This window comes from Mustela nivalis (assembly GCF_964662115.1).
Source record: "Mustela nivalis genome assembly, chromosome: 3".
Classification (NCBI taxonomy): domain Eukaryota; kingdom Metazoa; phylum Chordata; class Mammalia; order Carnivora; family Mustelidae; genus Mustela; species Mustela nivalis.
Window position 1 is genome coordinate 56,133,167 of NC_139022.1, and position 24,610 is coordinate 56,157,776.

The 24,610-nt window shown below is 40.8% G+C and overlaps 2 protein-coding genes across 2 annotated transcripts in view; one reads left to right on the top strand and one right to left on the bottom strand.

The window, feature by feature from the left end:
• Positions 1 to 24,610, bottom strand: part of LOC309861173 (uncharacterized protein) — a 734,084-nt gene that overhangs the window by 551,968 nt on the left and 157,506 nt on the right. The gene's annotated exons all lie outside the window — the stretch shown is intronic.
• LOC309860922 (uncharacterized protein) overlaps positions 1 to 24,610 on the top strand; it is a 112,711-nt gene that overhangs the window by 43,671 nt on the left and 44,430 nt on the right. Inside the window, exons 6-7 of the mRNA XM_082723357.1 lie at positions 1,347 to 1,457; positions 10,574 to 10,752. Coding sequence (XP_082579483.1) covers positions 1,347 to 1,457; positions 10,574 to 10,752 — 290 coding nt within the window. The remainder of the gene's footprint in view (positions 1 to 1,346; positions 1,458 to 10,573; positions 10,753 to 24,610) is intronic.

Sequence of the window (24,610 nt, forward strand, 5' to 3'; positions counted from 1 at the left end):
AGAGAGCCCGATGCGGGACTCGATCCCAGGACCCTGAGATCATGACCTAAGCCGAAGGCAGTGGCTTAACCCACTGAGCCACCCAGGCGCGCCCAAAGAATGAAATCTTGACATTTGCAACAACACGGTCAGAGCTAAAGAGTGTGATGTTAAGTGGAATAAGTCAGTCAGAGAAAGACAAATACCATATGATTTCACTCATGTATAGAATTTAAGAAACAAAATAAATAAGCAAAGGAAGAAAGAAAGAGACAGACAAACTAAGAAACAGACTCTTAACTACAGAGAACAAACTGATGGCTACCAGAGGGGAGATAGGGATGGAGGGGTCGGGTTAAACACATGATGGAGATTAAGGAGGACCCTTGTGATGAGCACTGTGTAATGTGTAATGTACAGAATTGTTGACTCGTTGCATTGTACACTTGAAACTAATATAACACTGTGTGTTAACTATACAGGACTTAAAATTAAAAACTTAAAAAAAATCTTTTTAAGCTAGAGTCATTAAAAACCATTAAAGAAGAGGAAATAAGCTTAAGCTTATCTAAAAGAGGGAAAAAAATGGATTTAAACTGCTACAGCATGAATCTTGGTCCAATATATGGGAGAGCTTATTTAAAATGAATTAACCTTGAAATGGCTTATTACGCCCTTTCTTACCCTTAGAAATATTAGGTATGTTACAGTAAGTGCAGATGCTAGAAAACCAGGAGATAAAATAAATAGCCTTTGGAGAGGTCCTCCCCACCTTCCAAAGCCTAAATCCTAAGGCTTAGACTATTTTCGGTTTCCTTTCTGAGATGTCTCAGAAAGGAGCCTCTACAATCAAAGTAAAAGAAGCTCTCTATTTCTTTTTTTTCCACCCCCCCCCCACCCGACTACTCCAAGATCTGTTTTTGCCACAACTTCATAAGTATTTCAATTACTTGTTCCCTCAACAATCCTGCAGAGAAGCCCTGCCCCCACCCCCCTCTTTATGGATGAAGATATTGAGGTTAAGTGATTTTCTCAGGGTTACAAAGAGACCTAGCAGCAATGAAGGAATGAGAACTAGCAGTTCAACCTTCTGGTGGATGAATAGATTGAGTTTTTGAGCAGCCTGGCTATTATACTGCAAAGAGGCCATGCAGACGCCTGGCTGAATGTGCAAAGAAACTGCGCGCAGGAAATGAAAGGGAGGCGGCGAGGATAGCGTTTTCCTTCTTATTAATGACAGAGGCAATTGTCTAAAGTTGGAAAGAAAGGCCCTTTAGAGAAAGAGCCTTTTAAAAAGAGGACAAACAGCAGGGCACTCAATTTGGGACCCCTCCTCAATGAGACCCTTGTTGTCTGTCCATTTACAGACAGCGCCGCGGAGGAAGCCGGGCTCCAGATCGGAGATGTGGTGCTGGCTGTCAACGGCACGGAGGTCACCAGCGTGGAGCACGCAGAAGCTGTGCACCTTGCAAGGAAAGGTGGGTGGGCTGCTCACAGAGTTCAGCGTTAAGCTGAAGACGCAGAGGGCTTCGGTACACCAGGGAGTTCCAGCATGGGGAGGATGCAACAGCCCGGAGGGTGCAAAGGTGCTTCTCCCCGGAAGCCCCCTTTAAAACCTTGCCATCAACATGGGTGTATCACAGGAATTAAATCATGTTTCTGCCCCCCCCCCCCACGTTCCTTCTGCATTAATGACCAGCTACAAAAGGGAAACCAGAAAATGGCCACAAAGTGTGCTCTATTTATTACCCCAAAAATGTGTCCTTAAACCCCTTGCCTTTGAAAAAAATGTCACTGTAATGATATTCTCATTACGAGAATTTATTTACTGTTTCTCTTCCTTCCTCCTGTCCTCTCTCCCTCCCCTGTTCCCTCCTTTTTCCTTGACTCCCTTTCCATCAGTTTTTAGAGTTAAGAGACTCGGGGTTTTAATGTTAAAAAAAAAAAAAAAAAGAGGAAGAAGGAAAGAAACCACAAATCTAAAGCTTCTACAGATCCTAGGGCCACTTAAGGGCCTGCCTTGAAAGCAGTCCTGACACAGATGGAACCACCAAGAGAGCAATAATACTACATGCCCCTGCATCCACTCACTTTCTCTGGGAAGGTCAATAACATCTTCCTCTCTGCAAAACAAGTTACTTTCTTTGACACTGTGTTACAAATCCTTATCCCCCTGCAGACTAAAAATATACAGCTGGTAAATGCTGGGTTCCACCCCTGGGATTATTTCCAGAGGTGTCCTGTTCCTGGCCTCTAAGGGCTGCATACACACCTCCCTGCTCCTAAATGTATTTTCAGGCAAGAGATATGAAAAGGTATGAAAGGTATGAAAATTCAAGCATTTAGTATAGGCCACATGTGCTGTTAAGTACAACTCACTGAACAGTCAGTATTGTTTATCCTTCCTGGTGATGCCATCATGCTTGAGGGGTAGCAACAGAGACAGACTTCTTTAGTGGAGACCAGGACAAGAAAACCACAAACAGATCTTGTATCCTGGTAAGCTATTCTGGCCCTTTTCGATGTAGAATTTAGCTGAGTATTTGGCTGCTCTGTAGGACTTGTTGTGCAGTGGGTGCCTCAGAAACCCAAGGACTCTATCAGTGAGCACGTTCAGCAACTCCTTGTAAATCCTAAACAAATATTTATCCTATACGCAGCAGAGATAAGAAATCCAGATAATATGGTAACGATTATACTAATGAATTGGATAATGAGGGGATTTTATCCCTTACTTTTGGATTTGGCTGTCCTAGTTTCTTTCTCACAAATAATTACTTTTCTAATTTTTTTTAGTTCAATAAAAGCTGATTTTATTTCCACTTTTAGGCCTTCTTTTATTTTTCCCCAACAAGCTTAATGTTCTTGGTAATATTGAACCATTCAGACTCACTCTACCAGTTAATGGAAAGCAGAAAACATCTCTAAAATTTAAGAGGATTCTTTTATTCCCAAGAGATAATGAACTAATACTGAGACTGGAGAAGAGCTAACCTCAACACCTTCGTTCGTGTTATTCCTGACGGTTTTCTGTAGGATGGCTTTATCTGCTGTTGTAATTTGGTTTCTACCATGCCTTGCTTGCCAGCTTGGCCTCCCTGACTGGCAGGGAACCTCCCCATATCTTTGCTAAACCTTCTCAAACACAGCAGTGGAAATGCCTCAGAAGCAAAAAGGTGAATTGTAGATCTGAGACGCTCCAGTAAGGACAGTTAAGAGACTTTTAGGTAAACAAGTTCATTTCCTACGTGTGTATGTTCGGGGAAACAGGAAGTGTGGCCGATAGCCCAGGACAGCCCAACATCTCGTGCAAGGGTGCAAGGAATGGCTGAGAGATAGCTTCTTAGTGCTTTTCTCCCTGGCCTGGGCTGGGCAGCCAAGACTAAACCGCCCTACTGAAAGCCAAACAAATGGCAGCACCTGGTCTGCGTAGTCAGTGGAAAACATCTAGATGGCCCTTAAACCCAGCTAGATTAGGGTGTTGATCACTTCTTCCTCAGGCTTAATTTCTAAGACTAATTGTGACATAGCCTCTTTTTCTTTAACTTTTCATTTATTTATTGAGTGAGAGAGTGAGCGAGAGAGAGAAAGAGAGAGAGGGCACAAGCAGGGAAAGAAGCAGAGGGAGAGGGAGAAGCAGAGGGAGAGGGAGAAGCAGGCTCCCCACTGAGCAGGGAGCCTGGACTTGGAACTCAATCCCAGGACCCTGGGATCATGACCTGAGCTGAAGGCAGACGCTTAATTGACTGAGCCACCCAGGTGCCACCCAGGCACTCTGTAACACAGCTTTTAATTGAGAAATAATAAATATAAAAAAGATGCCAATAAATAACAAAGAATAGAAAAAAAAAGTGGAAGTTTTTAAATAATAAATTACAACTTTGAACAACTATGTAACAATACATGTGAAAACTAGATAAATAACATTTTCCAAAAGTATTTAAAGTGCCAAAATTAGTGCCAGGTTAGAAATTTTGTATAGACCACAATAAAGGTATTTATAGAGTAAAGAGACCACCTCACTTTTCTTCCATTTCCACCCCCACTTCATTCTCCATTCAAAAGTGCAAGTTACCACTTTTACAGATGGCATTTTTCCAACTTCCAAAGAACAAATAACCCCTACTCCACAGAGTTCTTCCAGAAAATAGGAGAGTGAATGCTTCTCATCTCATTTTATGAGGCTACTATAATCTTGATTCCAGAACAAGATAGGTATAATATGAAAAACAAAAGAAGATGTCCATTTTACTTATGAGTGTATAGATGCACAAAGCCTAAAAAAAAAAATAGTAAGTACCTGAATCAAACTGTTTATTAAAATTACATATAGTACATCATAATGAAGTAGGGTTTATCCCTAAATAAGCATGGCTTTCTAAGAAAATATTTTAGTACAGCTCATCACAAGTGAATCAAAGAAAGAAAGTGCATGACAATCTCCGTAAAACAAAAAATCATGTAATAAAGTTCAATACGAGTGTACAATTTAAATTCCCTAAATAGGAATATAAGTTTCTTTTTATAATTTGATAAAAGTTAACTCTCAAAAACCTAACCATGAAAAGAGAAAAGTATGTAAAAGTATATACACATTGCTAAGGTCCTGACTTACTCAAAAACGCAAGAAAGAGAAATAAAGGTAAATGGTCTTGGAAGGAAAGAGATAAAGCTGTTATTATTTGCAGATTATATGATTATAACAAAATCAATATACCAGTGCTTAGAACTAATTAGCAAAAGATTGACCAAACCAAGGTCTCCTTATAAAAATCAGTAGTGTTCTTCTATACCAGTAATAACCAAAAAGAAAATAAAAGGAAACTAATATATGATTAATAATAGCCGCAAAACTACCAGGTAGGAAAGAATTAATCAAACCAAGAACACACAAGAACTTCATGAAAAAAATATTTACAGCTCAACCAAAGTACATAAAAGAAGACTTAAATAACTACAGCTATATAGTATCTTTATGGGTGGAAAACTTTGTAAAGATCTTAATCCCCCTCCCAAATTAATCCAACTACTCAATAAATTCTTAATAAAATTTTATTAAAAATATTTGAGTAGTTTGTCAAACTTATCCTCAGATATATGTAGAAGGATAAACATCTACAAATAGCTAGCTCATTTATGATAGGGCTAGCAATGACAAAGGAACTTTTCATACGAGATATTAAGGTATATCGCAAAACCATAATAATAACTAATAAAAAAGGTAGCACTCACAGAAATAAACCAGTGGAATGGAATGGATTAAAAGCTCAGAAACACACTCAAATGTTTATTAAAACTTGATGTATGATAAAAGTAGCAGCACAATGAGGAGGGGACAAAATTTTTACTACATCATTTTTATAAAGAACCATAAATTGGATGGATTTCTTCCTTCCTACGTTATGCTTTCTATTTTATACCATATACAAAGGTGGACCTCACATATATTAAAGACCTCAATTTTTAAGGTAAAAGCGTAACGTCAATAAACGAAACTAGGAAAATCATTTTTTTAGTGATCAGAGAAACGCAACGAGGAACAAGATGATACTTTAGATCCCCCAGATTCGGGGGGTGGGGGGGAGGTGGTAGGAATCTGATTAGGGCCAGCTTTGGCAAGGCTCTGAGAAAATGGGAATCCTCATGTACTCTTTCTTGCTGTGCTATCGGTGTCTCGGAGAGCAGTCTGGCGGCACCTAGTGAATGAAGCACCTATAAATCCTTTGTCCTAGCAATTGCTCGTCTGTGGATACAAGCCCAAAGAAACTGCTGAGAGGACAGACACGAGGACGTTCATTGCAGTGTTCTGTGTGACAGAGAACAGTTAGAGGCAGTCTGAGCGACCAGCACAGGGGGCAACGGATAAATAAACCAACAATGAATGCATACTCTGCACTTTGATGCCTCACTTTGAAACAGTATGCAAGATGTGCATCTAGCCAGCAACATGCGTAGACCCTAAAAAACACGTTTTAGAGTTTAAAAAGAGAGAGCGAGACAGAAATAGAATGAGATCTTGCATGTCAGGTATATGAAATAGAAAGACATACACAAAAGAGTGCATGAACAGTCCTATATGAGACATGTTCTTTTTTTTTTTTTTTTTTAGATTTTATTTATTTATTTGACAGAGAGAGATCACAAGTAGGCAGAGAGGGGCAGGCAGACAGAGGGGGAAGCAGGCTCCCTGCTGAGCAGAGAGCCCGATGCAGGGGGTTGGTGGGGCTCAATCCCAGGACCCTGAGATCATGACCTGAGCCGAAGGCAGAGGCTTAACCCAACTGAGCCACCCAGGCACCCCTATATCAGACATGTTCTGTGAGTGCCTATTGTGGGGAGCAGAATGTGTGAGGAGAATTAGGAATGGAGCCAGCAAGTAAAGTGAAACAAACAAACAAAAAAGGAGGTCTGCACTCCAAAGACAATTGTGTGCAATGACCTGAGTGTTATGATGGGCTCAGCAGTCTGCACCCAAGTTCATGAGCAACAGAAGGAGGTCTCCTCAACGGCACCCACCCACGCATAGTTTTAGCTCCCTGCACATTCTACAGTGTATAGGCAGGAATGTGAAGGAAAGCAAAAATGAAAACAAAATAGGATTGCTGAGAGGCAGTGGGGCTGGGAGAGGGACATCCACGACCATGAAACTTAAAAAAAAAAAAAAAAAAAAAAGGCGGGGGGGGGAGAAAAGAAAAGAAATAACAGGAATAATTTAGTTTTTATGTTGTGCTTTACGTGTTCCATTTTAGCACGCTATAAATTGGTCAGGGTATCTCTGGAATGTGTAGAATTTGAAACAAGCTCTTGGGGGTTCTCTTCGGGAGAGGAAAGTCACCAAGTTGTTGGAGAAAGCAATAATCATGAAACAAAAAATAGAACCTTTTGTTCAATTCATATAGTATACAGAGATCTTAAAAAATATGTTTCTGCAATATCCAACAAGAGTAACAAGTAAATCCGAAGTTGTTTAAAAATCTGCATGTTTCCCCTGCCTTTGGTACCTGTTTGCATCAACTCTTTAAAAGCCTGATATCTTTTTTTACTGCTAAAATTTCTGTACAGTTTCATTCCTACATATTCTAAACTTTCATAAAATATCACTATGTTACAGGCTGCTGCTTTGCTGATTTAGATATCTAAACATCAAATCATTTTCCTTAAAACATCAAATCTGAAATCCAGCTTTCCAAACACTAGAAAGGGGTCCTACTGTATGTTGCAAGATCAAGAATTCTATTGACATAAGTCCTATTCAATCCTAATATCAAATAATATATTAGTATATATTACACTGTAGAATATAGCATGTAATATGACAGTAATCAAATAATAATCCTCTTCAAAAATACTAATCCCACACCCCTGTACAAATTACCTCCATTTGGCCGAGGGGAAAACTAAAACAGACTTAACCAAGTGCTCGGGATCACAGTGGGAATGACAACAGTTCTATGTGAATCTTGACTTCACGAAGTCCTTCATCCTCCTGGTTTGGGCTTTTGGGGACTAGTTACTCGCAGACCGAAAGAGAAGATTTAATCATCAAGGAAAAACACGGAAAAGAAAGAGGAAAGGGAAACAATGAAGTGTCATCAACCCAGAAGTCCTTTGGACCCGCTGGGCTCCTTTGTTTCCCAAGAGCAGCTTTACTAAAAACAAGTACAGAAGTCTGGGCCCTGGGCGGCCCAACGCAGCGCCGGCCGACCGCGCAGCCCCGGGGATGGTACCTGTCTTGCACATTCCTCTTCCACGCCTGTGAGGAGTGGTGGCGTTTGTCTCACAGCAGAGGTGCGACTCTGACACGGTGTAAGATTGGTGGCATAATAAGAAGACAGTGATCCAAGGAGAAAGTGTGAATTAGAAAAAGAAATCATTTTTCTCTCTCCTCTAGCTGTAAATAACCTCACCCACAGCTCCCTACTTTTCAAAACTCCAGGCCAAAGGGCTAGGGAGGAAGAGTTTGCTGGAGAGCTTGTCTTTTAAAGGACGTCATCACCAAAGAAATGTATTTGCAAAAAACATGGATTTTCAACCTCGTTCATTTCCTGAAACAAATGGTTCTCTGGACTCTCGCTTCAGGCCGTTTGTCTTCTGTGTCCTAGAAAGCAAGCGAGATTGCTGGGCTGTCCAGGCCAGGAAGGCAATGGCCAGGAGTTTCTTTCTCCAGGGCGGGGAGATACTTAGGGAAGGACTTAAGCGGGGGGAAAGCTAATAATATTGTTTTTGTAAAATACTGCAGTTGGAAAAAGAAAAGCCCACAGGGGGAACCTAAATCATAGCCAAGGAAAGAGAAGAGCTTAGTGGTTAATGACAAAGACCGCTCATGCGCAGAGCCCTCCTGGCCACTGAGGCACGCCGGGCTACTCGCCATTGAAGCTGTGGTCCAACATCAAGTGAGAACTTGCTACACATATGGGATCTCAGGGCTCATCCCAGACCTACTGAATGGAGAGAGCAGTCTAACAAACACACTGGGTGATTTGCATCTACATTTAGTTTGAGGAGCACTGTCCTAGGACATTGCCCTATTTTTAGCTCCCAGTAAAATTAGTAGATAAGTAATAACAAAACCAGGAGGGTTTAACTGTGTACACTTTATAATTAGTTCTTTTAACATACACACACACTCTACAATGACTATATAAATAATCTAACATGGAAATCATATAAAAAAATCTAAATTCTACACTTTATAATTAGTTCTTTTAACACACACAAACACACTACAATGACTATATAAATAATCTAACATGGAAATCATATAAAAAAATCTAAATTCTACCAGACCCACGTCCTCCTGCAAAGGATGTCAAACCACCATCACAACAGCAGCAGCTGTTTGGAACTCAGCAACTCCCCGTGTATCGGGATCATGTCCTGACTCTGAATGTGAAAAACTTTCCTTTAATATGATGACACCACGCCACAGCAGGACCATCTGTATCCCTGCCCCAGAGAGAATTTTCTGGTGGACCAAGTTATGTTTTTGGCCAGCTGAAACTCAAGCCTAGCCTGATCCGTATCAGAGAAACCCATATGCAGTCTGTGTAAGCAAGAGGAAAATGACCTCAAGGGGCAGCCCACTGCAGCAGTACATAAATAAATTGGCAGATGTGTCAACTATGCATATTAGTCCAGAGTGCAGTTCTTTGGGGACTAAAGTCCAAAGACAAAGACATTTGTGGGTTGCCGGTCAATCTGGAGCATTTCTTCTAATTTTTCTGGATGTGTTTTTGACAGGAGCTTAAGGGCAGTTCAATAAATTAAAATGTATTTACATGGCAATGAAGAATTATCTTGACACACAGAGTTATTTAATTACCAAGGTGCTTTGCGTGCTGCTAAAGTTAAGACTGTGTCAGCCTTTCTGGGACAAATCTTTATTTTCAGGGCCATGTGGCTCAGCCAGGAATGATCCCCTGGGTTGGAGCTTGTCATTTATAGAAGAAGAGTCTCCTCACTGACCCCCATTTCCATAGACAGCTCTAAACAGATCGGTAATCTCAATGTCAGACATCATGATGAAGTCAGCGCTGCTGAGGCCAAATGTCCCCCTTCAGGGATGTGGCCTCCCTCTCAGAGGAATTGTAAATGAAGTCATACCCCATTTGCAATCTTCAAAGCATGTCAGGGTTGTTGTCTGTCTGAGTGACATTCAGAGAATTTTCTTGAGGCATCAAGAGGTAGGCGTATGATGAAAGTCTGTTTCCACGCTGGCAGCATCAAAGCACAATTGGTAAACGGTGACCTCATATTATTAGGGACAGGGACAGTTTCCCCCAAGCTGTGCACCATATTGATCATAGAGGGAAGGGGACACCTCTGAGTCCAGGCCCCAAGGAAGTCACTCTGAGAAAGAGGACAGGTACCTGGAAGTTCAGGGTCAAACCCGCAGCACTAAGTTGGACAGGAAAGAAAAAAGGATAAAAAACATTTGTGCCTCGGCTTTCCTAGAATTTCTGTTTACTTCCACGGTCAGAGGATTATCATTGATTTTGATCAGAAAGGATATGGGCAACAGATATATTAGCATGCTTAGTTCCTCCCGTGAGCTAACCCAGGTCGTGGAAGACAATTATCTTGAATAAAAATGAGAGAGAAAAGCCAAACATTGCCCATCTCCCTTCCCTTGGATCTAGTCACAATATTTTAAAGATTTAACTTGACGTTAGTATAGACAGTGAGAATGGATAGACTTGAGTCATCCAAGACGAGAGCTGACAAGACCACATGGTAGAATACAACGTGTTCTGCGTGAAGAGCCAGAAATCCTGGGTCCCACGGCTGACTCAACTCCTCCTGAGCTGTGGGTCCTCGGAGAAGTCACTTTACCTCTCCAGCTTTTATTTTCCTCATCAACGTGAGGGACTGAGTCCCTAAGGAACGCTCGCATTCATTCCAGCTATAGGAGTCTATTTCATTTATTCTGTGTATGCGAACCATAACCCCACTTTCCTCCATTCCTTCTGAAAAGCAACAATCTTTCCAAGTGGATTGTAAGTTGTTTTTTTGTTTTGTTTTGTTGTTGTTTTTTTGTTTGTTTTGTTTTGTTTTGTTTTTCAAGCACTGAACTATCCCAAATTCATTTCTCTAGGTCCTGACATCTTGACTCTGGTGGTGGGATCCGACATCAGTCGCTGTCCCAACACCCCGCGGCCCACCTGCCGCGGCTACCTACATAAAAGGACTCACTCGGGTTTTGTGAAGGGTTGGAGGAAGAGGTGGTTTGTGCTGAAGCATGACGGCTGCCTCCACTATTACAGACATAAGAAGGTAAACTGAGAAGTGCCGTCTGTCCATTCCCAAAGTGCTTTCTCATAAGGTACCGTGTTGTAGGATTCTGGAAACAGTGTTCTCTCCTGTGACTTTTAAAGTACTTTTCCTTCTTCAGAGGTCCCGAGAATTGTAATTTATTTTCTCCGCTGCTGCATAAATCAAGGCTGGCATAAGTTTCTATCTCGTTTATTCCTATTTTCAGATCCTCTGTGAAAATTTCCTTATCAAAGCCAAGAAAATAAGAACCAAAGTGCATACCTAGTACCCTGGAGAAATCAAAGCGGGCTAAGGCAAAGTATAGCTAACATCTCGCTGGACCGCGGCGCCCGAGCGCGGTTCCCTAGGTTACAGGGATTGATGTCAGCGAGGCTTCTGAAGCCTCCGAGAAGCTGCCTAGAATACCTTGTTTCATTTCCCAGATTTCATCAAAGCAGCGATTTTTAACTATAGGTGAAGGTTGGAATATTTGGGGAAATGAGCAGATCCGATTCTCCTCCTTCCGGGCGTTTCTCAGCACACGAGGGATGGGGACTGGCCCAGGGATCTGGGGAAGGCACTTGGGGTGATTCTAGGGTGCCCTTCACACGGTCAGCCTGTGGGTCACGTCTTGCCCGCAGAAGTGTTTTTTCAGCCCTACGCAATATGGTATTTAATTTGTTTAATCAGATGCAAATATCATAAATGTCAGAGATTTCCCACAGAAGTCCCGATTTCCAGCTTCTCTTGAAAAATTTCCAAGCAACAGTTGGTGGGGGCTGAACAGTGACTCACTCCGTCCTCTAGGAGCTTGTGAGCTGTCTGGTTCAAGAGAGGGCTGACTCCTTCCCACTGTCTTCTGACCTGTTGGCTTCACTCTGAACCACAGGTGTGATCTATCTCTAGTAAGTGAAGTAAGAACAGGAGTTTGGCTTGTTTTCCTTACATACGACACAATCTTTATTTTACATTACCCTAGTTTCTCCTTTTTTTTTTTTCGTTTTGTATTATATATATAACATGCTTAAAACCTTAATTGCTTTCTGGATCAAAGAAAGGAGTACATCAATAAAAAAAAATCAATACCTTTTTAAAAATGAGGAATAACTTTGCATATCGAATCATTGCAAAGAATCCCTTTTCCTAAACTGTGAGTCATTTATTTGGGACATCCACGAAGAGGTGTCTACCTTTTGTGGGAATGTGAGCCATTGCCACTTTGAAAAAACTCTGTCTCCCTCCAGTGCAGGAAAATAGGATTCTCTGTAATCAGGATGAGAAACGACAGTCCAGGCTTGTTCTCTCTATTCTGACTGTTAAAGTAAAACAGACCAGAAGTTTCCAGCCTGGGTATTGCTTCAGAAGCCCCTGAAGAGTTTTCCAAAGTATATGCAAAGACCTGTCTCCTTCTCCTTCCCCACCCCCCAAGGGGGTCTTGGAAACTTTATGTTCTTTTTTATGCTTTTTCAGGGTAATTCTCATGCAACTGATTTGTAACCTGGGCGAGTCCCATGGCAAAGTGTGTTCCTGTCTAGAGTCAGAAGGCAAAAATAAAAACAATAATGCAAGCTTACCAGTTTTTCTTTCACAGGATAGATAGTTCTTTATCCTGGGAATGTGTCCTTTCTACCTTTTCAGTGATAATTTTTGTTTCTTCTTGTGAAACAGTGACAAGACAATGCTAGCTTTTCTGGGATGGCCTTCCTCAGCGAAACAAATAACATAAAGCAGCCTATGTCAAGCACCCCATATTTTAAGCTTCCTGTTCTTAAACTCAGAATGGTTCCTGGATCCAGTGCTCCAGGTCTGAGTTTGCCAGGTGGCAGTCTCAGGACGGGTGCTGCCTGCAGATGTTATGTTTGGCTTGCACGATGTTTTCATAAATTTTTTAATTAAATGCATTCAGGTGAAGCATGTGCTGTCCAATTTGCCATAATCCCTACTACTCCTCATTTCCTTACACTGAGCCCAGTCATTTAAATTACCCAGTAGGCCCTGTAAGGGTTCGAGTATATGAATCCTGGGGTAGAATTTATGTGAAGAATTAGAAGTGTGGCGGTATCGTGGTTAAAATTAAAAGGGTGTTCTGTTTTTTTTGTGTTGTTTTTTTTTTTTTAACTGTTTCTAGTCCTCTTTGGGAAAGAAATGTGGATCTTATATAGTTTGGACACAGACCATCAATGCCACAAGTAGGCTTTAGTGTGGAGATGGTAGAATACAAAAATAAGGCTTTATTTTGTTTATAAAGGACCAAAATCCAATCCCTTGTGGAGCTGCAAATTCCAGAATATATTACATCTGATCTTTATAATAGATAGCAATGATGGAGAAGAGTTAAAGGGGCATAATAAGAACATAACAGAATAAATTGGCAGAAAATGAACTCAGCTATACAGTATTCACTCAAGCAATAAATATTTATCGAGTGTTTTTACGAGCCAGGCATTATGCTAAACCCTGGAAACACACACTACAAAGACAGGGTACCTGCCCTGTTTGTGCTTATGGTTACATAGGACAGACTGATATTAAGAAATATATTCACAAATAAATTTGCAATGGTGAGTAGTACTGTAAGTACAATGACAGGGCGAGGGAGGAGAACAGTAGCAGTCTGGATCTAACCAAGAGATACAGTAACACAGTGATTTAAACAAGGAACTTTGATATGAAGAATTGTGAAATTATGATAAAAGAATAACTACAGGCTATAAAAAACAAAACAAAACAAAACAAAACAAAACAAAACAAAAGAAAACAAAAACAAAAACCTATCTGGTACCAAGGGGGAGTAGTCAAGCAAGGACAAACTTAGAACTACTTCTATCCTCTCCAAGGCTGGGGATTCGGATCTCCTGGGGGAAAGGTAGTTGAATTCATGGGCCAGCAGGGCAGCCCACTGGTCTGCTGGGCCAGAATGAGTGACCAGTCACAGAACAGACAGGAAGTAACCCTTTGGATCACAGAGGGGGCACATGAACAGAAGCTGGTAGCCTGTGCATGGGTATGTGACAGGAGTGAGGATGCCCGTGTGGACTGGAAACCTGGAGCATAAGGTGTCCTTGTGAGGAAGACTATGTCTGGAGGGTGGTGGGTTGGGGAGGGCAGGAGACAAATCTAGGGGGGGTGGAGAAGTGAACGCAGGGAATCAATATACCGGGGTTGGTGGGGGCGGGCAGAGACCTGGAGCATAGGAAGGACGTCCGCGTGGAGAGGGCTGAAGGAAGGTGATCACTAGGCCACACTGGGGCCGCCAGGACTCAGGGTCAGCACGTTGGGTCAGAACACCCCCATGTGTCCATATACCCACACTGCTAGACCCAGTCTGAGCCCCTGGAAAGACCAGGAGCAGGCTTCCTCCTACAATGTGCCTCCAGCGCCCTCTACCGAAAAAGCTGAGCACCCACGTTTACTGTAAAAGAACTATGGAAAGGCATTCCATCCACTATTGTGGTGCACATGCGAAGTGAATTTGGAGAGGAGAATCAGGAAGCTCACAATTGGCACAAAAGTAAAAAGAAGGGTCTAGTATAAATTAACAAAATGGGAACTCTGTAATGAATTCCTTCTTGAGGATGTAACATTTCATCTGAGGCCTGAGGATTAAATAAAAGTTAGCCAGACCAGAAGTTGAGATGAACATTTTCTAGGCAGAATAAATATGTGTGAAGTCCCCGAATTGGGGGGAAAAAAAAGCTTAAAAGTCTGAGGATCTCGGAGAAAGCCCCATGTAGTTAAACCAGAGTGCAAGGCGGTAGGCAGGGAAGAGTTCAGCAAGAGGCTGGTGATGTGGGGCCCAGAGTCAGTGACAGGGATATTTGGATGTTTTCCTAACCATAATAGAGAGCCACCAAAATATCTCAGGCAAAGGAATTTTCAGAAGATCTTTCTGTTCTGTGGAGAATAAATTGGAAGAGCACGAGAGTTGAATAGAAATACCAGTTCTAGTGCCATTTTAGCGAGAAGAGGCAGTGGTCTTGATCGGAGTGGGAGTAATAAAGCCGAGTGGACAGATCTCCAGATATATGTAAAGCTAAAACCAACAGATTTGGCAATGAATTCAATGTGGCAGAGAAAGTAGATATAAGGAACATTGAAGGACGACTTCAAAGCTCTAGCACAAGTAACTCATTGGATGAGGTATCATTTACTGAAGAGGGAAGAGGTGACAAGGGTACAGGGTAAGGTGAGATCAGTAGTTCAGTTTGAACAACTATGGAATATAGAAAGAGAATTTGTAGTGTTGTCTATTCTACATGTTACAGTATGGTACATATATATATATAAATTAAATATACATAAATTATATAAATTTAAATTAAATATTAAAAATAAATATATATTATATATTATGTAAATATATATAAATTATATACATTTAAATTAAATATTATTTTTAAAAAAAAATATATATATATTATTTAAACCCACAGAAATTGATGAGATTGCCTAAGGAGAGAATATAAAGTGAGATGAAAAGAGAGCTCTCAGCTTTACCCCAAGGTGGACAGAGTAGAAGGAAAAGGGAAGGGTGGTGGAGAGGGGTGGCCAGGTGGCCAGAGGGATACAAACCAAACCTGTGCTGGGAACCAAGATTTTTGAAAAAGTTTCAAAAAGGAAGGTTACCAGTGTCTTCCAGTGTCGCCACAAGACCACGCTATGATGAGTATTAGGAAGTATCCATTAAGTTTGGCATGATGCAAGTCCTTGCAAATTTTGGTACAAGAAATCTGGCTTATGCAGAGTGAAACAATTCATTAGTGTGAATTGGAAAAGTGTAAGTAGCATTTGTAGACCAGTCTTTTTTTTTTTTTTTTTTAAGATTTTATTTATTTATTTGATAGACAGAGATCACAAGTAGGCAGAGAGGCCGGCAGAGAGAGAAGGGGGAAACAGGCTCCCTGCTGAGCAGAGAGCCCAATGTGGGGCTTGAAACCAGAATCCTGGGATCATGACCTGAGCCGAAGGCAGAGACTTTAACCCACTGAGCCACCCAGGTGCCCTGTAGACATATAATATAATAAACATATAATATATTTTTATCCCCAGGGGTCTGTGAATCCCCAGGTTTACACACTTCACAGCACTCACCAAAGCACATACCCTCCCCAATGTCCATAACCCCACCCCCCTTCTCTCAACCCCGCTCCCCCCAGCAACCCTCAGTTTGTTTTGTGAGATTAAGAGCCACTTATGGTTTGTCTCCCTCCCAATCCCATCTTGTTTCATTCATTCTTCTCCTACCCCCTTAAGCCCCCCTGTTGCATCACCACTTCCTCATATCAGGGAGATCATATGATAGTTGTCTTTCTCCGCTTGACTTATTTCGCTAAGCATGATACGCTCTAGTTCCATCCATGTTGTCGCAAATGGCAAGATTTCATTTCTTTTGATGGCTGCATAGTATTCCATTGTGTATATATACCACATCTTCTTGATCCATTCATCTGTTGATGGACATCTAGGTTCTTTCCATAGTTTGGCTAGACCAGTCTTTTGAAAACCTTGTCTCTGAAAGTGACTAGAGAAGCAGTGTGATAACTGAGTATGCAGTTCACTTACAGTTAATTACTTATATAATTGGGTTTGCATCTACTATCACCATTTTTGCTTTCCACTCGTCTCTCCGTTCTGTTTCTTTTCCTTACCTTTCTCGCCTGCTTTCATTAAATAGTTTTTCAATTCCACTTAACTTGGGAGTTATTAAGTCTCTTACTATTCTTTCAGTGATTATCAGAACTATTACAACATGTGTTTATTAGCATTGAATATAAATTTGTACTTAACGCACTTTTATGGCCATCACAGCATGTAATTTTGCCACACCCTAAGTAGTAGGTGTTACCATGTATTTTAATTCCATATAACTTGCTAAGACACTATTAATATCCTTTCATACAATCAATATTCTTGTATTTATCTACATACCTACTTGCTCTGTTGGCATTCATCTGTCCCTGTATCTTCAAGCATTTCACCTGGCAACATTTTCCTTAACTTCTCCATAGAAAGCCCAAAACACACTCTCCTTGTCTCTTTGTGCTTTATTCTGCATAGATTCCTCTCACAGACTTCCCACTGTCTAGTTTAATATCAAATCAACCCCCTAAAAGTTCTTAATTTTCATAATTGTATTTTCAGTTCCAGCTTTCATTTGACTTTTCTTTTTTTATAGTTTCCTGCATAAGCTGAAATGTTTCAACTTGAACACAGTAATCACAGTCATGTGAAATTACATCCTTTATCAGGATCCCCCATAGGTCTGTTTCTGGCACCTGCCATTTCCGCAGTTTTGTTTCGGCTGGAATGATAAAGGCTAGTCCCAAATCATCTTCCTCTAATCAGCATGAAAATAGTTGTAAGCAACCTGTAGTCCTTGTGAGGGTTGGCCATTTTTGTCATTCACCCAGGGTCATTCCTTGCGGGTTCTAACTCAGAGCCTAACTTATCAGGACCAACCTCTTCAGGGGGTCTAAACTCCATGAAGTACTTGAAAGCTGTTTTTAGCTTCTCAGCCTTTTCAGATGAAATGGCCCCAGTGTTGGGCTCCTCCCCTGCTGGGTTTTAGCCCCATTATACTTCACTGTTTTACAAGCCTTCCGAAGTATTTGAAGAGCCATTTATATGTACACTTCAACTTTTCTATTTTTCTCAATGATAGAGTTTGTATTAATTCGTCTGCCATTAATTAATCTGCTATTACAAAAAAAAAAAAAAAACAGTTCTAATGACAGCTGAAAAGGAAGTATGAGGGAAAACTTGTTTTGTTATTGTTTTTCTGGTATAAGATACCAAAAGGTGAATGCTGCGGAGGGTAGAGTCAAACAGAGAGGGGGAAAAGTTGAAGATACAGATAGAGGAATAACTGATGGATATGTTTGCCTTATAAGCCATCTATCCTAAAATTCGGGTGTAGCTAGCCCATAGGTAGCAGAAGAGAAATTGAATTTTGTGAAGGAGAAGACTGAATGTTCAACCAGGTTAGAAACAAAACAAGGCATTCTCTGTATATTGTCGCAGAACAAGCTAACTTTTGTCTGTCCTATGAGTCTATGTATGCAAGAAACTAAATATGGGTGTGTGGGGGGAGCATAGTGAGGACTGGGAGACGCTTCACACACTGGGCTTTACAATGCCATGCTTTAAATACTTGTCTCTGTTTCAGGAATTCTGATCGCCACAGCATATTTACTTTGCTATGTTGGAGGAGGGACCCAGGAGACTAAATAACACGCAATAGTGTGGGAGACTTCATTTTGAACAAAGAGTAAAATTTGGAGCATGAAATAAGTTTGGTGTTTTATGTGTCTTGAATCTCTTTGTAAATCTGTTTGTCACTGATTTCCTTTTATGAAAAGAACTAAATGGAGACAAGGTGAAGTAGAGTAAGAGTGTGGGTTTTGAAGGCCAGTCTAGCTGTACAGCCCCCCATTTTTGAATAAGTTTTTATTACAACTTTTAGTAAACCACCAGTTGCCAGGAAATAAGTAACTCCTAGTGTTCGCCCTAGAATTGATCCAAGAAGCAGAAGAAAACCAGGCTCACAGAATTGGTTTGATTGGGCGGTAGAAGGAAATAGCATAGGCATTTCTGAAAGCACCCTCTGGTTTTGCTTATCACCAGAATGTTTCTGTGCCTTTAGATGTCCAGGTGACTATATGAGGAGACAGGATGTTGGAGGGCTGGGGAGAAGTCTGGCAAGAGCATCAGTTGGGTTAATCATTCGCATATGGAGTTGGCACCATATGCCATGAAATAAACTAGGAAGAATGGAAATTACAAGAGAAGAGAGAGCTAAGGCCAAGGCCATTGGTTTGTGGACAGAGCCAGTCAGAAGTCTGGTGCAGCAGTGAGGATCTAGCATTTGGGGTTGATCTAGCATTGTCTGGTTGAACAGACAATGAGACAAGAGAAGTCTTATGTTCCCCAAGGCCAGAGACAAATGTGTTTCAAAAAGATAGGTGTGGTCAGTGGAGTCAAATGCTGCTATGAATTAATTTCCTGCTAGATACAAGCCTCTTAGAGGAGGAGGGACCTCCCTTGCTATAGCTGGCTTTGTCTGCCTACAGCTTTGATCTTACTTTTTCTAAATCTAAAGGCATATTTCTCTCTGCCATCCCGAGGGGAAATGCCCTTGCAGGTATATTTCTTGTAACTTTCTCTCTTCTCCCCTTTTAAGGCAAACTCTGAGAGTTATCTAATGGAGTCTTTTACTTTCTTTCTTAATTCACTGCAATCAGGTATCTGTTTCTGTTCTCGCGTGGCTGTTGGAATTATAAGCATACCCAGATTATCCAGGAAAAGAGTGTAGGATGATAAAAGCAATGGGCCACCAACATTTCATGGGGCATGATGTCTTCCTGATAAGACTCTTATGTGGATTAAATTACATAATATTTTTAAACTAATAGTTACAGGGTCTTACACATACTTTCAAATACTAGATGCTATCTCCTTGGCCCATTTTACCCTATTCTAAGTAAACTGCCTGTGGTCACATGGGTCCTAAGAGAGTATAGATTCAAACTCAGGGGCACCTGGGTGGCTTAGTGGGTTAAGCCTCTGTCTTCGGCTCAGGTCGTGATCTCAGGGTCCTGGGATCGAGTCCCGCATCAGGCTCTCTGCTTGGCAGGGAGCCTGCTTCCTCCTCTCTCTGCCTGCCTCTCTGCCTACTTATGATCTTGCTTTATCAAATAAACAAATAAAATATTTTAAAAAATCAAAAAACAAAAAACAAACTCAGGTCTGCTTGGCTAAAATGCCTGCCTGCCTGTCAACTACTTGGAAACCACAGTTCCTGAACCACTTTCCAGGTTCACAATTCCAAGCTGGACCTTACCCTGCTAATCTGGTTTTACTCTAGATATCAGCCTTTGCTGGCTGCCCAACCCACTTGTCCCCACCTCATAACTGTGTCAACCCCTAGAGAAAGTTGCAGGACAAAAGAGAGGCTAAGGTTAAGAACTATTAGGTAAGATTTGCGAACATTGTCTACTTCACAGGATTATTTTAGGCAAATAAATATCCAGTCGAAGGAAGTATGCTCATAGCATTCAGAAAGAAGGGAATGAGTCAGTAAATGCACATGGTCAACGTAAAAAGAGGTCTGCAAGTTCTCAGTAAGATCTCCAAAAAGCTCATCTTGCAAAATTTCAATACCTCCTTGAAACTCATTTGTAATTTAAGAGATGCCCAGTAGGTGGTGCCACTTACTCACAGATGGTTTTCAGAGCTACCATCGGATCAGAGTTTGAACCATAAAATTCTTGTTAATGCAGAAAGAGATTGGAAAATGAACTTAAACCAGCTTCCTCCTTTTCCAAAATAGGAAAATGGGGATTCAATATTATATAACTTACAAGAGAAGGTCCAGCATTTGAACCATGTGGCTGACATTCAACTAAACTTCTCCTATTTATACTACATTCCAGCCTCCAACTTTGGGTAATTTCCCCCAAGAAGACCATGCACTGTCACTAAGCAGCTGGTTCTGGGTTAGGAGGGTGCAAGTGTATGTAGGAAAAGTTCTGCCATGAGAAGACCACATTCTTCGGGTGCTATTGTATTGGAGCTATTTATCTGGTATTATGAAGTCCCATTTTTAAAAGGACATTTAAAATCACCTTTTACCACCTTCTGCCTTTTCCCCTAAAACAAAACCCCACCTGGGGCTTACTTTCCATGCTACCCCAGTCCCTGGCATTCTGGGAGCTAGAGGCAAGATCATCGTGTCCTATTCACTTCCAAAAGACATTCCCGGGAGAAATCCACATCCATCCCATTATTGGCAAAATAATTATTGAAAACTTCGTTTATGCCAGGATTGAGTTGTAAAAATAGTAGTCAAGACCAACAGTTCTCATGGAGTTTCACTTTACTGTGGGAAGAGATGGAAAAGAGACAAGATAAGTTTAGACACTGACAAGTACTTGGATGTGACAGGGGCTCAGGGAGGGATGGGGTTGGGGAACCATTTTCAAGGAAGGGTCAAGAAAGCTTGTCTGAGAGGATGGTATTTAAGATAAGACAAAGATCAGAAGGAATGATATCAGCAGAGGAAACAATTAATACAAAGGACCTGTGGAAGAAGTATTAAACAATTTTTAATCATTATATCCTTAATAAGTATTGGATAGTTCATCCTACTGCATCTTGAGACCTTCTACCTGGTGTAGAGAAAGATGCTGAAGGCACTAAAGTTTAAAAGAGGGAAGGGGGAGGGCGCCTGGGTGGCTCAGTGGGTTAAGCCACTGCCTTCGGCTCAGGTCATGATCTCAGGGTCCTGGGATCGAGTCCCACATCAGGCTCTCTGCTCCACAGGGAGCCTGCTTCCTCCTCTCTCTCTCTGCCTGCCTCTCTGCCTACTTGTGATCTCTCTCTGTCAAATAAAAAAATAAAATCTTTAAAAAAAAAAATAAATAAAAAATAAAAATTAAAAAAAAAAAAAAGAGGGAAGGGGGAGGGGCCATCCTGGAACAGGGCAGGCGTGTCTCTCCCTAGTGCAGAGGTGGGGGAGAATTGTGTGTGTGTGACACTGGGCTGCGGGGATGTTGCTGAGAGGCGACATCACAAGCAAGCAGGAAAGATTTACTAAAGGGACAAACAGAGGGCCCCAAATACAAATGGTAGTGCTACAAAGTAGCTCTTGAAAGAGCTTTTAAAATAGCCTGCTTTCTTCCACCTCATTGTTTTTCAAAATGTAGCCTGAAACCCACAAATTAGAATCACCAGGCACTTGTCACATACCTTTGGGCGTCACATCAGGTTTTTCAAATCAGAATTTATGGGGGTGGGGATTATAATAAGCACAGATCTATTAGAATCAGAATATGCATTAAAACACACACACACACATACACACACACACATAAATGTCATACACACTAAAGTTGAGAACTGATGCTTTGTAGAATTTACATTTTACCAGTGTTTTGCCTCCTCAAATAGTATGGCCTTCTATTTCTGCTAGTACAGGCGCTGTTCTTCAAAGTAGGAAAAGGCTAAAACACCTCCAAGAGAAAAAGGGAAGATTAATGCATGACAAAAAACCTGCAAAACATTAGGGAGTTTTAGAGACCTTTAGTAGTTCCCTTTATAAAAAAACATATAGGTCTTTGATAATTTGTGGGGCTTTTTATCTATAATACATAAAGGAGCCCTTTTCTTTCTGGATTTGAATAATCAAAGGACCTTAGGTTTTCTTTAGGGTATAATATTATTTTTCCTATGAATGATGTAATTTTGTGGGCAATAATGTTCTCTTCCTGAATCTCAAGAGCACTGAGCTCTCAGCTGATCCAGTTCTTGGGGATACATAGGAAAGAAAGTTCCATTAGTGAAACTGTGGGTTGGGAGGTTGTGATTTTAACCCCTGCAGTAGACAACAATGAGGACATGGCAAATGCGTTTGGAATGATGAGGAAAATTAGTATGTTCCTCAATCCACTGGTATCTTTGTATTTGATTTAGAAGACTATAGCCAAAAAAGCATAAAGAGTAAATTTGGACTTCTTGCCTGCCCACCTCCCATCTGTAATTAGGTACTGAGGTTTTGGTGCTTTTTGTTTTGTTTTGTTTTGTTTTAACTAACTCTTCTACTTACGCAACCCCAGTAAACCAACAAAGAGTAGGATTTCTGGTTGCCCGATATAGACTGATATATTTAATGCTTGATTTCTTTCTTACTTTTTATCATCAAAAATTTAAAGAGAAAGCATGTAACTTCTTTCTTCCATAGATTTTTCGAGTAGGCTATAGTGCCTAACAGTAGCTGCAGCTATAGTGGTGGGACCTTGGGAATGATGTTCCAGAAGCCCAACAACCTTTGCTTAAAGACTCTTCAACCAAAATTCACACCCTTCAAATGCTTTAACCAAAATGTCAGAGGCTTCGTTAGAGTGGAAATTATTTTATGGCTCCATAATACATGATTTTCCCCCAGAATAGCCTTACCTTCTTATTTCAGTAAAATATCTGCTAGACTAAGCAATGTCCACAATAGCCAAACTATGGAAGGAACCTAGATGTCCATCAACAGATGAATGGATATATATACATGTATATACAATGGAATACTATGCAGCCATCAAAAGAAATGAAATCTTGCCATTTGCAATGATGTGGATGGAACTAGAGGGTATTATGCTTAGCGAAATAAATCAATCGGAGAAAGACAACTATCATATGATCTCCCTGATATGAGGAAGTGGAGTTGTAACGTGGGAGGGTTTGGGGGTAGGAAAAGAATAAATGAAACAAGATGGGATCGGGAGGGAGACAAACGGTAACAGACTCTTAATCTCACAAAACAAACTGAGGGTTGCTGGGGGGAGGGGGGTTGGGAGAGGGGTGGTGGGGTTATGGACATTGGGGAGGGTATGTGCTATGGTGAGTGCTGTGAAGTGTGTAAACCTGGCGATTCACAGACCTGTACCCCGGGGGCTAATAATACATTATATGTTTATAAAAAAAATTTAAAAAATATATCTGCTAGACCAGCAAAAGGAGAATCCATAAACTAAAGTTTGTGAATTTGTTCTTCACAAGAAATTCTTAGGGTACAAGTTTAAGAATGGACAATTAAGGCAAATTATTCAGAAAGACATATGCTATTTGCATTTTTCCCTTTGGGATATGTTTGTCATCATCATTTACATGGAGGGTATTTGCTTACAGATCTGCTCTTTGCCTCAGAATTAGGATAATGTTTCCATTTAAACTGAGTCATCTTTGTCCTAAATATTGCATAGTGGCACGGACTACCTATCTCCTGTTTCCTTGGGCCAAACACAATGACAAGGCAAGCTGAACTGTGGTCCCCAAATCTCTTGTGTTCCATTTTGTGAGATGGTCAGAGGTGTTTGTATAGTGCAAAGAATTAAGATATTAAAGGAGTTGCCTAGAATACCACCCAACAAATTTTAAAATAAAAAGCTTATAAGCAGAGTATCTGCTCTTGCTGTGAAAAATGTGTTCTGAAAGCACAGAAGGAACATTTGCAACTTGAAACTTCTCATCAGAAATTGAGAGAACTCAAGGTCAGTGTAATATTAATTCTCACCCAGCTCTTTCGTCTAACAGATATCAACTTGCATTTGAATCTGGTAAAGAGACATGAATTTAGGTCAGGTTAGCCTTCACAGGACAAGTTTCTTGAGAAATATTCTGTACCCATGTATTAAGTCTTGCGTACCATTAGGTTATTTTAAGGTGAAGATGACCAAAACTTGTTTTTTTTTTTTCATAGAAAAGGAAATTCATTTCTGGTAAGTTGAAATTGCCTTTGAATAATTTATAGGGAACAGAGAATTCCTCAGATCTCATATCATCAGCAGCCACTAGATTGCCTTGTTCTGTAATAGGTACTCTGGGAACTGGAAAGCTAGAGTTTGTTAGTATAATTTCTAACCAGAATCTCATACAGGTTAATGGCAGGTTAACGCATACAGGTTAAAGGCAGGCAACATTTAAGAAATAGCATGTCAAAATTATGTAAAAAGGAGGGGTGCCTGGGTGGCTCAGTGGGTTAAGCCTCTGCCTTCAGCTCAGGTCATGATCTCAGGGTCCTGGGATCGAGCCCCACATCGGGCTCTCTGCTTGGTGGGGAGCCTGCTTCCCCCTCTCTCTCTGCCTGCCTCTCTGCCTACTTATGATCTCTCTCTGTGTGTGTCAAATAAATAAATAAAATATTTTTAAAAAAGAATTACATAAAAAAAATCTTAAAAAAAAAAATTAGCCTCCATATAAAAGATATTCTCTAGACTTCTTACCATGATGTTAATATTCATTCCTCCATAGTTCTCAGCTAATATGCCTTATTTTCTCCTCCTTTTCACTAGATGGGGAGGTAATAATAATAGGAACAATAAGATAAAGTATT